The following is a 14,117-nucleotide window of genomic DNA, read 5'->3' as shown; positions in this document are numbered from 1 at the left end:
CCACTGCGTAGAAGAGGGCACTCGCCACAACCGTCTGATAGAACATCTGCAGCATCTTATTGCAGATGTTGAAAGACGCCAGCCTTCTAAGGACGTATAGTCGGTTCTGTTCTCTCTTGCACAGAGCATCAATATTGGCAGTCCAGTCAAATTTATCATCCAGCTGCACTCCCCAGTCTTTATAGGACTGCACCCTCTGCACACAGTCACCTCTGATGATCACGGGGTCCATGAGGGGCCTGGGTCTCCTAAAATCCACCTCCAGCTCTTTTTTTTGCTGGTGTTCAGGTGTAGGTGGTTTGAGTCGCACCATTTAACAAAGTCCTTGATTAGGTCCCTATACTCCTCCTCCTGCCCACTCCTGATGCAGCCCACGATAACATGAATAGATAATGACTGACTAATGGTGCAGTGCAGGAGATCTGACCCACAAATACATCTGAACAGTATCACACCTTAGCATACGTGGACAATGAATGTGGAATCATTTTTGGATGAATAGACATTGAACAATGAATACTGTATATATGTTGTTATTACTTCTATGTAGTTAAATTTCAAGCATTATTAGGATTTAGAATAAAGCTCCAAAATGTCGTGAATTGAAATCTCTGACAATTTAAAGGGCAACCAAGAAACTCACCTAAAGATAAGGGCCTAATCTGTACCATTAAACACTTTAAACATGTAAATGTGATTTACCCATTTGAAATGATGTCATAATAGATGGAGTCATTGGGGTTATCATGAGGCGTACTCCGGCATGTGTCGACAAACAGCTTGATGTTCTCCAGCGATGACTTCACACTGATGCCAATGTACAACATCTGCCCGAGTTCCACCTTAACTGGGTACTCGCTGGGGTCGATGATGCTTGTGAAGTCGCTGCTGTCATAAAACTCAAATAAAAAGGTGAAGGTCCCAAAGCCGGCTTCATAGAATTTGTAGACGGACTTGTGAGGGCTAAATGAAGCAGACGCTTGACCCGTATTTGGATAAGCACAACTGAAGGGAATCTCCACCTGGTTTGCTCTGCTTATAATTTGATTAGGATAATCAAAAGTTGAAATTTCATTCTGGAAAATGATGGCAGTGCCATTATCCTGAAAAAGAAATTACAAGTAAAAGTATTAACTATTATACTGGAGATGTTAAAAAAAGTCAAACCAGATAAAACATACAAAGCACAGACATAACTATCATGTTTCAAACGGTCATTTACTTTCACAATGATTGGTTGCCCTCCATCATGTGACTGTCATATGAACAAAAAACAGAAACACAACAGGCAGAAATGGAAAGGACCTTCAATCAGGCAAAGGAAAGACTAAGAGCAGGGTCAAGTTTAAAAAGAAATCATGTCATTTAAGTTTATTTATGTCCAGAGACAGTATGATTACTGCCCTGTTCTCTCCTTTTCCCACGTTTTGTCACAGAGCCCCCCATTTTAGTGTTTGTTGCCATGAAACATTGCTCAAGCTTAGTTCTTTTTATGGGAGAAGAAGGAAGTTTAAAAGATTACTATGAGTAAGTACCTCGATCAGGAGATGAAAACCAAAGTGGCAAAGTTAAAGAATAGTCGTAAGAGCATCAATGTCCAAATTAAAGGAAATGTGAAAGTCAAGTTGTCTAAGTGGAACCTTATCGGTAGTGGATGGTTCTACTCCAAATTGCTACATCTCCCCTCTGAGCTGACATTGTCCTGTGGTTTATCTCTGTCAGGACAGTGATCATGGACAAGCTCCCTGTCCTGTGGGAAGAAGAAATGGAGGCAGGCTTTGAAAGGAAGAAGGAGAAGTCGAAGGAGTTGGCAGAAGTGTGCATGGAGGGTAGAAGAAATGTGTTCTACTCTGTAGAAGTCAACAGCAGAGGTTTCATTGCAATATTCCACCCACGATTTCTGAAAGTTGATGGAATTACCGATTTCAAGTAAAAGAAAGTGGTCAAACAACTGGAAGAAGAGGCAAAAAAAAGGAGTTTCTGGCTTTGGCTCAGAAGAAGTGACAAACAATTGAAAGAGCAAGGAAACTAAGGCTGGCTGTAGGGAGTAGTAGGAAGACATCAACATCACTGTCCCACCATCCTGAGATGTTTAAAGGGGTGAAACATCAGGGAAGGGTGGCTCTTGGCAGATAACCCTGCACTCAGCCTTTCGGCACTGGCAGAGGTGCTCCAGAAAGCAATGCCTAGAAGGCAATGACTTACCTGTGCTTCCATCTATAATAATAAGGCCCTCAAACAAAAATTAAAAGTGAAGATAAAGGCAAAGCATTGTAATAGGAATTTTATCCAAAGATACCAATTGATGCCATATTTATACCAGATGGTAAGTGGCATCTTAGTTGCTTCAATCACAAACACATGACCCAGCTGGAATGCTGTTGCAGAAAATAACACAAACAGAGAGATAAAATAAATCAAACTGGTCGAGAAGAGTCTGAAAATGAATTGGGACTATAAGTTAAAATTCTGATGGCCTTCGAGAATGTTATAGACCTGGATTTGATCCCCACTAGCAGCCTTCTTTACCTGTTAGGAATGAACTGGTGTCCCACTTGTTGATAACATTTACCCCTTTGAATAGAAAAGTAAATGACTGATATGCATATCAGATACCAAGAAACAGAGATTGTTTCTAGTTGATTTAAAAAGAAAATTGTCACATGTAGTAGGGTTCTAACACTAAGTGCAAAACACATTTGTACACACCAAGCGGGTAAGAGGTAAAATCCAACATCTAAAACCACACTAATTGGTAGAGAGTTTTCTCCTAATAGGTAAAATGTCTTTTCTTTATCAGTACAAAGTTCAAAACAATCACAAAACATGCAACTCAAACGTAAATAAAATGGCTGCCGTAACCCTGTGTCTATGCACCTCTAACTCTACACAAATGCAAGTAGGAAATGATGAGGGTCTTATAGTACAATAAGAAGACATAATATGACACATGGAGGTCAAAATAATCCACTTTGGAGTCCCAGACCCAAAAAATATATATTTTTTAAATCTTGATAACTGTTTTGTGAAACTGCAGATGAGCATTAAAATTCTTCTCAGACCAATGGATTCTTCCTTGTTTTCCACATTGATTTTCCAATGGTGGAGTGTTGAATATTGACTTTAACCAAGGTAAATATTTTCAGTTCAATGACGTTGTGCCAGTGACTTTAGTTTTCTGTCAGTGTGGAAAACGTATTTGACTGTTAAAATCTTTTCCCCCACTCTGTCAGATTTTGGACATCATTACACATGAGTGTCAGAAGATCACCTTCCTGATGTATCTGAGATATGCGATGCGCCCTGCTAACAATTTTGTCTCCTTTTCTTTCTATCATAGTGCCAAGACGATACCCAATGAGGGCAAATGAGACAGAGAAGCCACACCCCTTATTACCCAGACAGTATATAAAGCGGATATCGCTGAAAGGTGATGTCGCTTTTTGGACCAGAGCATCGAGCAAGGTGATTGCACGTGTTACTTTTGTCCTCATAGTTATTTTATTTTATGCATAAAACGGGGCGGCCTTGTTTTCTTTTAGACTTTGTCAAATCTATCTCATAGACCACAACTTTTATAATATCCATCCATCCTTCCATTATCCAACCCTCTATATCCAAACTACAGGGTCACAGGGGTCTGCTGGAGCCAATTTCAGCCAACACAGAGCGCAAGGCAGGAAACAAACCCCAGGCAGGGCGCCAGCCTACCGCATGGCACACACACCCACACCCACACACCAAGCACACACTAGGGACAATTTAGGATCGCCAATGCACCTAAGCTGCATGTCATTGGACTGTGGGAGGAAACCCACGTAGACGCGGAGAGAACATGCAAACTCCACGCAGGGAGGACCCAGGAAGTGAACCCAGGTCTCCTAACTGCGAGGCAGCAGCGCTACCACTGCGCCACCGTGCCACCCCATGTATAATATCCTTTTATTATTATTTGATTTAGATTAGTATCCTGTTTTGGATATTCACACCAATGATGTCACTCATGTTTTAATTGTTGCAGTAGTTGACCAGCATGCAGCTGCTGCTGCTTATTGTGAGTGCACTGATATGTGATGTCAGTCATCACCATGCTGTACAAGGATTACATGTACTGTATAAACTTAAAGTACGAGAAAACATGTTTTAAAAAAAATCAAAAACTTACTAAAAGCATTGATTTGCCCTCATTTTCTACACCTGCCCTTGTACTCTTGATGCTCGATGGACAGTCCTTTGTCATAGTTGCCACCTCTGGCTATGGTATGTGTTGAGTTTTGATGCACATTTACCTCTTGTAAAATACTCTTTCAGGAGCAATATGTTTTTTCCCCTGCAATAAGGTGACCAGAATTTTTTGGGCCAAACCGGGGACATGGTGGGGGGGGGGTTGGTTTTAGTAGGGACTCTAAACACTACAGAGTACAAAGCGAAAGCTTATCATGTGATTTCTCACCAAAATTGCAGGATGCGGTAAAGCATAACCTCCTTCAAAACACGCACGCCAAGTTCAAATTATCATGGTGATGAGATACATTAAAAAAGTGAACAAGTTGAAACCGAGGACGAAATCTTAAACCGGGGACAAAACGGGGACATGTTTCTGAGTGGGGACAGTTGTCCAAAAAAAGGGGACTGTCCTCGGAAAATGGGGACGGATGGTCACCTTACCTGCAAACAGACCTATTCTCATCTCACATTTACATTTTAATTATGTATATGCGTAACTTAATTCTTTTCTTCATGATCTAAAGTAATGATGTTGATTTTACAATTTGTCTTTAGTTTGTTTGATTTACTGTAGATGATGTTATCTCTCTATCACACTGTAGTAATTAAGAAATACGGTTTGATCCTGGCTGGACATCTGTCATCATTGTTATTAGCAATGCTACAACCTTACAGCCTTGTCTTTAGACCCCTGTGCAGATTGATCCCCTTGTGCTTGTATACTTATTTTTGGGGTAGTTCTTTTTGAAAGATGGGGGTATCAACACTGAATGAGAGAAAGCAGTGAAGTTTCAGAATCGAGTAAAATAAATTTTTTGATTTCTTGGATTATAAACAGTGAGATGGCCATCTTGATGCCTTACTTTCTTTTCGTCAGCCTAACTGGACAACAGGACTACTGCTGTGGAGCGATAAGATTGAACTGGTTTTGTTTTTGTCTTAGAGCTGTCTGCCCATTCATATTACATCTACATTTATTAAAACCTGCTTGTTTTCAAGTATTGCAAGAAACACAAAGTTTGGGGCTGCACGAACTCTAAGGGTCTTGTAGAAATACAGTGGGTACATTCACCCCCTTCAAAATATTCACATCTTCTTGCTTTGCAGCCTGAAAGGAAGACACAAAAAAAATTCTCCAGCTGAAATTACTCAAAGCAGCTTATAAGAGTCAAGTGAAAGATAAAATAGCAGCAGTTCAGAAAAAAATAAATAAATAAATAAACAGAATCACTGAGATGGTTAAAGGATCACCCTGTCCATGTGCTTTTCTTGCTCCTTTGTTCACCTACATTTAAAAGAGGACTCAGCTTTTTTTCTGTGGCTTTCTGTCTGCTATTTTCACATTATATATATATATATCAATATATACTGAAATTTTGTGAATAGCAAATGGTGTGCAGTACTTCATATGGCACTTAGAATTCAACAAATTTAGCCTGTACATGTCAATAAAATCCCCCCAAAAATTATAAGAAAATCTAAACTAAGCACACAGCAGACTTACTGATTTCAACCTCTAATTAACTACTTAGTGTACATTTCACGGGAGACACAGTGGCGTGGTGGTAGTGCTGCTGCCACACAATAAGGAGATTGGGGTTTACATCCCAGGTCCTCCCTGTGTGGAGTTTGCATGTTTTCCCAGTGTCTGTGTAGGTTTCCTCAGCTGCTGTGGTTTCTGCCCACGGTACAAAGATGTGCAGGTTAGGTGGACTGGTGATCCTAAATTGGCCCTAATGTGCGTTTGGTGTGTCTTTGCCCTGTGATGGACTGGCACCCTGTTCAAGGTTTGTTTCCTGCCTTGTGCCCTATGCTAGCTGGGATAGGCTCTGGCACACACCTGTGACCCTGCTCAGGACTAAGCGGGTTTGAAAATGACTGACTGACATTTCTATCTAAGAGACAGAATCACAAAGCAAGTTCTACTCCCCTCCGCTGGAATTTCCTTTAAAGTTATGACCACAAATTTTTAATGTTAGAAGTACACAATGAAGGCTGTATTATTTTTTTTTTAGTTTTTATGTTTAAACATTGTTTCATGTACATACATCTTTTGATGCAAACTGCAACTGTCAATGTTTCTATTAAGTGTCAAAAATTATACATTTCCAAACATAGAACAAATATGACAGAAACATCCAGTGTCACCTCTTTGTTTGTGGACCTCTGCTGGATTCCAACCTAAGAAAATGTTTTCTTTTTCACACTGTTGTGGGGTACAAAATCTGTAAATTTTGTTCTGTATTTTCATTATATTTTGCTCAAGACAACAACAGATGAACTAAATTCAGGACACATCAAAGCATATCATATTCCCAGTTGTACTTCACTTTTAAAACAGCTGTTCAAGCAAAAGACGAAGGCATGGAAATGCCTCAGGCTATCAATTACTTTATAACCTGAGAAAGGATGGACATCTGGAACAACAAGTAGATAAATTGGTTTACAGCCTGGGAAAGGAAGACATGCCAGTAGGTTTTAAGCAACAAAAAAAAAAGATTTATTGTTTAGGGAAAATGGACTTGTGAATTCATTCATCATATTGACAACCAGCCAATCAGAACATCTAACAATCACATCTTGCAAAACCCCCTGGTAAAATTTTATAATAAATATGCCTCATCTGAAGAACAATATAGGAGGGAGGAAGTAGAAGGGAGAAGGGAACAGAGCGACGTCAGAAGAGGGCACCGGCAACGTGCGTCCATTTCCATCTGATCATCAGAAAAGCATCTCATGAATAACTTCGAGTGCTAGATCACAAGCCGCTTGCGACATTCATCCTTCTCATCTTTACTTTTACGTAAGGTTTTGTTAAAGACTATATATATCCAGACTTTTCTGTCAGTCCTATTTTCTATTATTCTTTGGTCTACTGGTATCATTAATCCTGTCAAAAAATGCCATGCTTTTTTTAACTTTTGTCACACACGTTTGACTAAGAGGGAGCTGAATGGGCCAAGTGGAGGTAATTACCCACCAGGCCAGGGGGTGGCAGAGTGTGCTAAATCTTATTCTGTTATCCAGTGTGTTGAGACTCATTCTTTTACACTTTCTATGCTTTGTCTTAATGTCTAGAGTGATTGAAGTAATAAGGTTAATTTTCTTTGAGTACCTGGTGCAGCCGGAGATTTGCCATTACCTCTGAGGTTTATTAAGGGCTGAGGGTGAGAGCTCCACCCAAAAGTAGGGAACAGGATGTAAAGTAAGACATTCTTGGCTGATAAATGGCCCATAGTCAAGGATGCTGAGCCTTTGTATGTTTAAATGTATTCTTGGAGACCAAAGTTATATTTAGGTCTGAGATATCTTTAAAACATCGTATGTTGTTCGTGCCGATAATAAATAAGTCTCTTGAAGCGCTGAGAGTGTGACAGGTTGTGTTATTCCTATGGACCTTGTGTGGTTTAAAGTGCCAGAGATTAACCAGCTGTGTGTGTCATTCATAGGTTACGGTTGAGTTTCTGTGTGTATGCGTATAGCTACGTATGTATGTGTTAATCTTAGCTGCAACAGGAGACCAATCTGGTAACGAATCTGATGAGTACACTTATCCCTAGGTAAAGGGTAAGTAGAGAGAAATACCATAATAATATACACACCAAAATCCAAATAAACAGAACAGAAGTCTGTGAGATTTCCACCCATCCATCCATCCATCCATTTTCCAACCCGCTGAATCCGAACACAGGGTCACGGGGGTCTGCCGGAGCCAATCCCAGCCAACACAGGGCACAAGGCAGGAAACAATCCTGGGCAGGGTGCCAACCCACCGCAGTCTGTGAGATTTCAAACTGTAATTATTATTGTAATTATTAAACTGTTTCCTTCATTAACTCCAAAGTAGATCATATTCATCAGGTTTAAATTTATGAAAACAAGTCAACATATTTTTATTACTACAAGCACACTATGCAAATTACAATTTGAAATCAATAATAAACTGCTAAATCATTTAGACTGTTATTAAAAAGTTGTTGGCCTGGCTCATCCCGGCCTACTACACTAATACTGCACATCCCTGTGTATGTCACACAAAAAATGACAATCTGACTATGGGTGCATGGTAAGCAAGTAACTTAAACAATCTGTAATTATTGTAATAAAGCATAGTTTCTTTAGTAGAGAAAAAAACTTACAGTTTTGCAAATAAAGAGCATTAGCAGACAAAAGGATTTTGAATCCTGTTGACATCAGGCGAATACAAGTTGCAGAGAACAGGCATATTGAAGCACATTTTAAAAACTCAAGCCACGGTTAATATGTTATCTCAAAATAGGGAATTCGATGACTGATGAACAAACAACAATAAAATTCTGGTTATTGTGCTGCACATCCTTACACATGAGTGTTGAAAAAGGAAAAAAAAAAGAGTTCAGGAATTATCAGATGATAAAATTAACTTCTTTTATTTTGTCAATTGTTGTTCAGTTGAAATAAGCGCTTAAAATAATTCAGCATGTGTGTCGTCAATATAATTTCAAATTAGTTATTTTTTTGCTAAACACATTGTTGAAAAGTATGATCTTAATTTCAGCATAAGTGTTAAATTGTTCATTTTCCTGTCTCTTTTAAACCTGCTCTGTTTCTCTGCTAAGTTGTATAAGCAGACAGCAGGGTAAGCACTGGCCTTTGAAACGGCACTTGATATCAGAGATCTGGACAGACAGCGGTGTAAAGTTTGGTGTATAATAACTCAGGAAGGTTTTGCCTGCCTATCACTAAAAAGAGCCCCGTGTACCTGAACTTTAATAGAAATGTGACATTGTATGATGTGAACTGGTGATTGTGGGTGGCCTGGTCAGAAAAAAACAACAAAAGCTGTTCTACTTTGGAATAAATTCAGACACGTTAGGCTTACCTCAAGTTCTGTCTGAGTGTTACAAATAAATCCTTAATTCTTTCAGACAATTTAATCGACAAAGTCATTTAGTTTTTGTGGCACGTGGACAACGAGAGGCAGGTGTTATGGATTCGGCCTTACAGTGGAGCCTTTTGAAACCAAAATATTTTGCAAGGGCCCTTATACAGAAAATTTATGGTAAATATTAGAAACTTAGCAATGCACACTACGCACATTTAACAAATGACATATACAGTATGCTAAATGCACCACACCTAAGTATCACACACTGAAGGGGAGCATCTATTGAAAAATGACGCCCATGTTATCCTAGCTTGTCCTTTAATAATAATAAAATAATACATTTTATTTATATAGCGGCTTTCCCATGCTCAAGGCACCTACAGAATATAAGAAAGAATGGCAGGGTATACAGTATATAGCATTGTACAAACTAGATAAATAAATAAAGAAGATTACGACAGTGAATTCAGAAAAAAAAAAACAGACACCATAATTGATGGTCTCGCACACACACACACAGGTTACATGAGCATCTTGACATAAAGGTAAACTGAGAGAAGGGTAATAAAGTCAAGTAGAGCTAAAAGCCTTCCTGAACAGATGAGTTTTGAGTTGATTTTTAAAAGAATTCATGGAGTCAGCTGACCTGATTAATTTCGGTAGGTCATTCCAGAGTCTGGGCACTATACAGCTGAAGGCCCTGTCACCCATGGAGTGTAGATTAGTGTGGGGTACAACAAGATTGTCAGAATTAGAGGACCTTAGTGGGCGGACAGGCACATAGTGATGGAGAAGGTCACTGATGTAGTTTGGCGCAAGGTCGTTTAAGGCTTTGTAGGTTATTAGTAGGATTTTATATTCGATTCTGTAAGACACAGGGAGCCAGTGGAGACGGAGCAGGATGGGTGCAATTTGTGCTCGCTGCTGCTGATTCGAGTAAGGACTCTTGCAGCTGAGCTTTGAATAAGCTGGAGCTGTGATATAAGATTAGAAGGGGCACCTGCCAGTAGGGAATTACAATAATCGATGCGGGATGTGATAAAAGCAAGTTTCTCAGCATTAGAGGAGAAGAGGAAGGAGCTAACACGGGATGTGTTACGGAGGTGAAAGTAAGAAAGTTTCTTAATGTGATTTATGTGAGCGGAATAAGAGAGGGAGGAATCAAAAATGACACCAAGATTTTTTACAGTACAGGCAGGTTTGATGAGATCAGGATGGACTGGGAAGGAGCTCATTTTATTAAGTTGCATTTTATTCCCAATTTGCTGGAGTTCAGTTTTGTTGCAATTTAATTTTAAAGAGTTCTGCTCCATTCAGGTTTTAATTTCACTGAGGCAGGTTGTGAGCTGAGAAAGCTCTGATGAAGTTCCACTTTTAACATTGAAGTAGAGTTGAGTATCATCTGCATAAAAATGATAACCCAGTCTATAGCTACGGATAATATGGCCAAGGGTAGAAGCATGTAAATACAGAAGAGAAGAGGGCCGAGGACAGAGCCCTGAGGGACTCCTTGTGTGACTGGCGCTGAGCTGGATCTGCTGTTGCCAATCAGTCAGATAGGACTTGAACCACTGGAGGGTGGTTCTTTAGAACAACTGGGCACTGCTTTGTTCACAACAAACTGGTTATCAAAAATTTACTGTTGTGTTTTTCAGTAAAATTAACTATGATTTTTTTTTGTTTCATTTATGCTGTTTTATAAACACCCCGCTAGTTTAAAAACAACTTACTTTCCATGGGATTTTGTGAATTTGAGGAAGAGATCTTGAGCTGCAGCCTGTGCCACAGTTTTTGGGATACAGTTTACTCCACATAATGAAGCTGTTTTGTCTTATTTTCTTGTGACTGAACTGCTCTTCTAAATGTGACCTGTGACTTTATAGCAGGGCCTTCTCTGCTGGCCTAAAAAAATATCTGAATCACAAACTGATGTTAATTATATTTTGTCCTTGAATACTTATTAAATAATTCCAAATAGTCTGTCCGCTTCCTTTCATAGCTTTTCCGATGGTTTTGCTGCTTCCAGACATGTATTTTCGTATTAAATCATTTAACCAATCACATTTCAGCCATCATTTGTTGCCAGGCAGGTTCAAAGTCAATGAAGTCTGCTGGAAGCCTTCACAATCTGTTCTGCAGGCCCTCTAACACAAAATAAATGTCGATTAAACTGCTGCTTCAACCAATCAGATTTTGAGTTGGTGTTATTAGGGCTCTCTAGTAGGCGTATGGAAACGTCACCTTATTCAGAACCATTGATTGGATAGGATGGTGTAAGTATGCCATGGATGATTACGGCAATGTCACCTTATTCAGACCTGTTGATTGGATAGGATGGTGTAAGTATTCCATGGATGATTTTGCAGGAAAATCTCCCACTGATCTCCTTGGCTTCCTTCATCAGAGAGCATGGGGCAGCTGTACACATTGGCGTGTTTGGCGGTGACCACTCCCGTGTCCATTGCTTCTGTCGACCAGACATTTTCAGCCCTAAAGTGAATTAAAACTTATGCCAGAAATACGACGGGGCAGGTTCGACTTTCAGCATTAGCTTCGATGGCGATGGAAAGGGACTTCGTGATGGAACTGAAGCGCATGGATAATCTGCTAGTAATTGAACTGTTTTTGAGGAAAGAGAGGAGGATGGATTTTGTTTACAAATAATCCAAATTTTTGGTGAGTAAAATGTTGCGATTGTCCTAAATAATATTGTAAGTTTATGAGTTATTATTGATGTTTATGTGTGTCGCGGCTGTAGCTGCAGTAGAAAAGAACTTGTTCACCCCTGGTTTGTCTATTCAATAAAAGCATTTATTGTGGCTGCAGGAGTTTTCTATCTGTGATGCAACGGCTCTTTATACTGTATTTCTGCATATTTAGATGTTTTTTATAACCATAAATTAGTTTTTGAGGGGCGGGTTGATTCAGACAGAGCACTACTGAAGGCCTAGGTGTGAAATGCACGGTCCGCCACTGCTTTATAGTAATATCTGTCTTTTAACAAACAGTGTTGTCACTATTACTGTGCTGAGAACTTTCCACTTCCATTTCGTAGGTATCTCCGTGCGCATCAAAAACATAAAGTCACTAGAGATTAGCTTTACGGAGATAACTTCTACAGCACACTTAATCATTACATTGTGATATACTGAGGTGCATCCATTGACTATAGCAGAGAAAAGAAGAAAACTGTACGACCATGACGACTTTTATTAAACTACTTGGCGTATCCAGATCTATGACACTAAAATTTCTATATGTAGTTTTGTTTTAATTGACCACTGTGAATTCTAAATTTGGAACAAAGCCCATCAATTGCACTGTGTAATGACACGACATGAAAAATACAATGAAATTGGAAGGTTACTAAATAAATACACTTTTTTAAAGATTGAAACCATTTACTTTTAGGAATACAATAAAAAGCACAATTCCCTATAAACTCTACTCAAGTACAGTAATGAAAGTAAATGTCATTAGTTACTTCTCACCAGTGCTTATCTGCAGTCTCACATGAATAGAAAGTTTTTGTCATCACATTTAAACCCTCTGACCCCATTATGTCACAGCTACTCACTAATGGGTCATAATTCTAGCAATAAAGCGACAACCATTCCAGAAAATGGTGGCACCCGCAAAAAAAAAATGGCATCATGGAAAAGACTCTTTCAGGAAGCAAACAAAGTTCATATTGAGAATCCCTGAGTATTAAAAAACCCTACCTATGTGTTTTTTATTTCAGAAAACATCTCTGAAATGGCACAAATATTTTAACTAATATTCCAATCATAATAAGAAGTGGCCAAAAACTGAGTCCAATCAGACAAATGATTGATGTCAAGTCAAGTCAAGTTGGGGAGCATGCACTGGTACAGTGCGCTGACGCACCCACTACACGGCAAACAACTCGGGATCATTACGCAAATCTGAATAATGATGGAGAGTGGATAACCCACAAAATGTTAAGGATGCATTAAACATATTAGAAAGAGTTTGAGCCATTTGGTGCTCACTGGAAATGAACGAAAAACACCAAAGATGACAATTATTACTTAGAAAATGACAATTCACAGAAAGCCTGGAGAATTGACTCTTCAACAACTATGGAGGGTTCATATCAGTAGAGGCTCTAGAAACAACCAGGATCTCCTCTAGTCTGGTGTTTATTTAGATAAAGAGTGACCCCAGAGCTGCACCCAAAGTAAGAGCAGGAACTAGTCAAAAGTCACCAAGGAAATTAGCTTGACCTTGGAGTCAGAAGTGAGATTTTCTTTGGCAAGTAAGGAAGAACCAAAGGAGGAGAATTCTGGCATCCATCAGATTAATCCAAAATGGGGACAGAGACTGATGTAAAAGAAGAACAGTAGAGTTTTTAAGGTGAGTTTTTAATTACACAAAACATTGTTCTCAATTTGAGTCACAGTTCAAGCACATTTTGCCCTAATAATTTTCCTAACATGCCAATGCTTGGGTCATTACCTGAATTTCTGTGCCACAGGAGTTCAAAGACAAGCTGGCAATCAGATGGCTTGAATTAGATGTCACGGTGCAGTTGGGATCATTAAGGCGCGAGTTATATTCAGTAAGGCCCGGGACCGAAGACTTCAGCACAAACAGGCTCATCGTCGTCTCAGTGCACTCAATGTTAGCTTCGATGTCTGCAAGAAATAGTCACACTCAGCAGCTTTGCTCTGGAGTTCAAATATGAATCATTCTACTATAATACAAGCGCGTTTTTAAGGAATTGCAGAATACTAGTGAACTTCATTGTTTCCTTTTTTATATTATATTATGGCAAAAGTAGGCACGCTTAAGTTATCTATGAACCCTAACCAAGACCAATATGTATAACATTAACGCAAATACTGGCTCATACGCTTGCTCAGAATAACATGAAGGATGTCTGGAATGGACTGGCAATTATTACTGGACTCAAGCAATCCAGGGCTCAGGTGTTTGAAGGGGATGTGGACAAACCTAACACGCTAAACCAATTTTTTTTTAAGTTTTCATTCCCACTGCC

At 39.3% G+C, this 14,117-nt stretch overlaps 1 protein-coding gene across 1 annotated transcript in view; it reads right to left on the bottom strand.

The window, feature by feature from the left end:
- LOC114642720 (ZP domain-containing protein-like) overlaps positions 1-13,813 on the bottom strand; it is a gene marked incomplete at its 3' end in the record, with an annotated part of 195,457 nt that extends 181,644 nt beyond the window's left edge. Inside the window, exons 1-2 of the mRNA XM_051923513.1 lie at positions 13,574-13,813; positions 703-1,103 (exon numbers count right to left, since the gene is read on the bottom strand). Of these exons, the coding sequence (XP_051779473.1) occupies positions 703-1,103; positions 13,574-13,717 (545 nt within the window). The remainder of the gene's footprint in view (positions 1-702; positions 1,104-13,573) is intronic.
- Between the last annotated feature and the right edge of the window lie 304 nt (positions 13,814-14,117).

The sequence above is a fragment of the Erpetoichthys calabaricus genome, chromosome 2 (assembly GCF_900747795.2).
Source record: "Erpetoichthys calabaricus chromosome 2, fErpCal1.3, whole genome shotgun sequence".
NCBI classification, from domain to species: Eukaryota; Metazoa; Chordata; class Cladistia; order Polypteriformes; family Polypteridae; genus Erpetoichthys; species Erpetoichthys calabaricus.
This window is presented reverse-complemented; position numbering and strand designations above follow the sequence as displayed.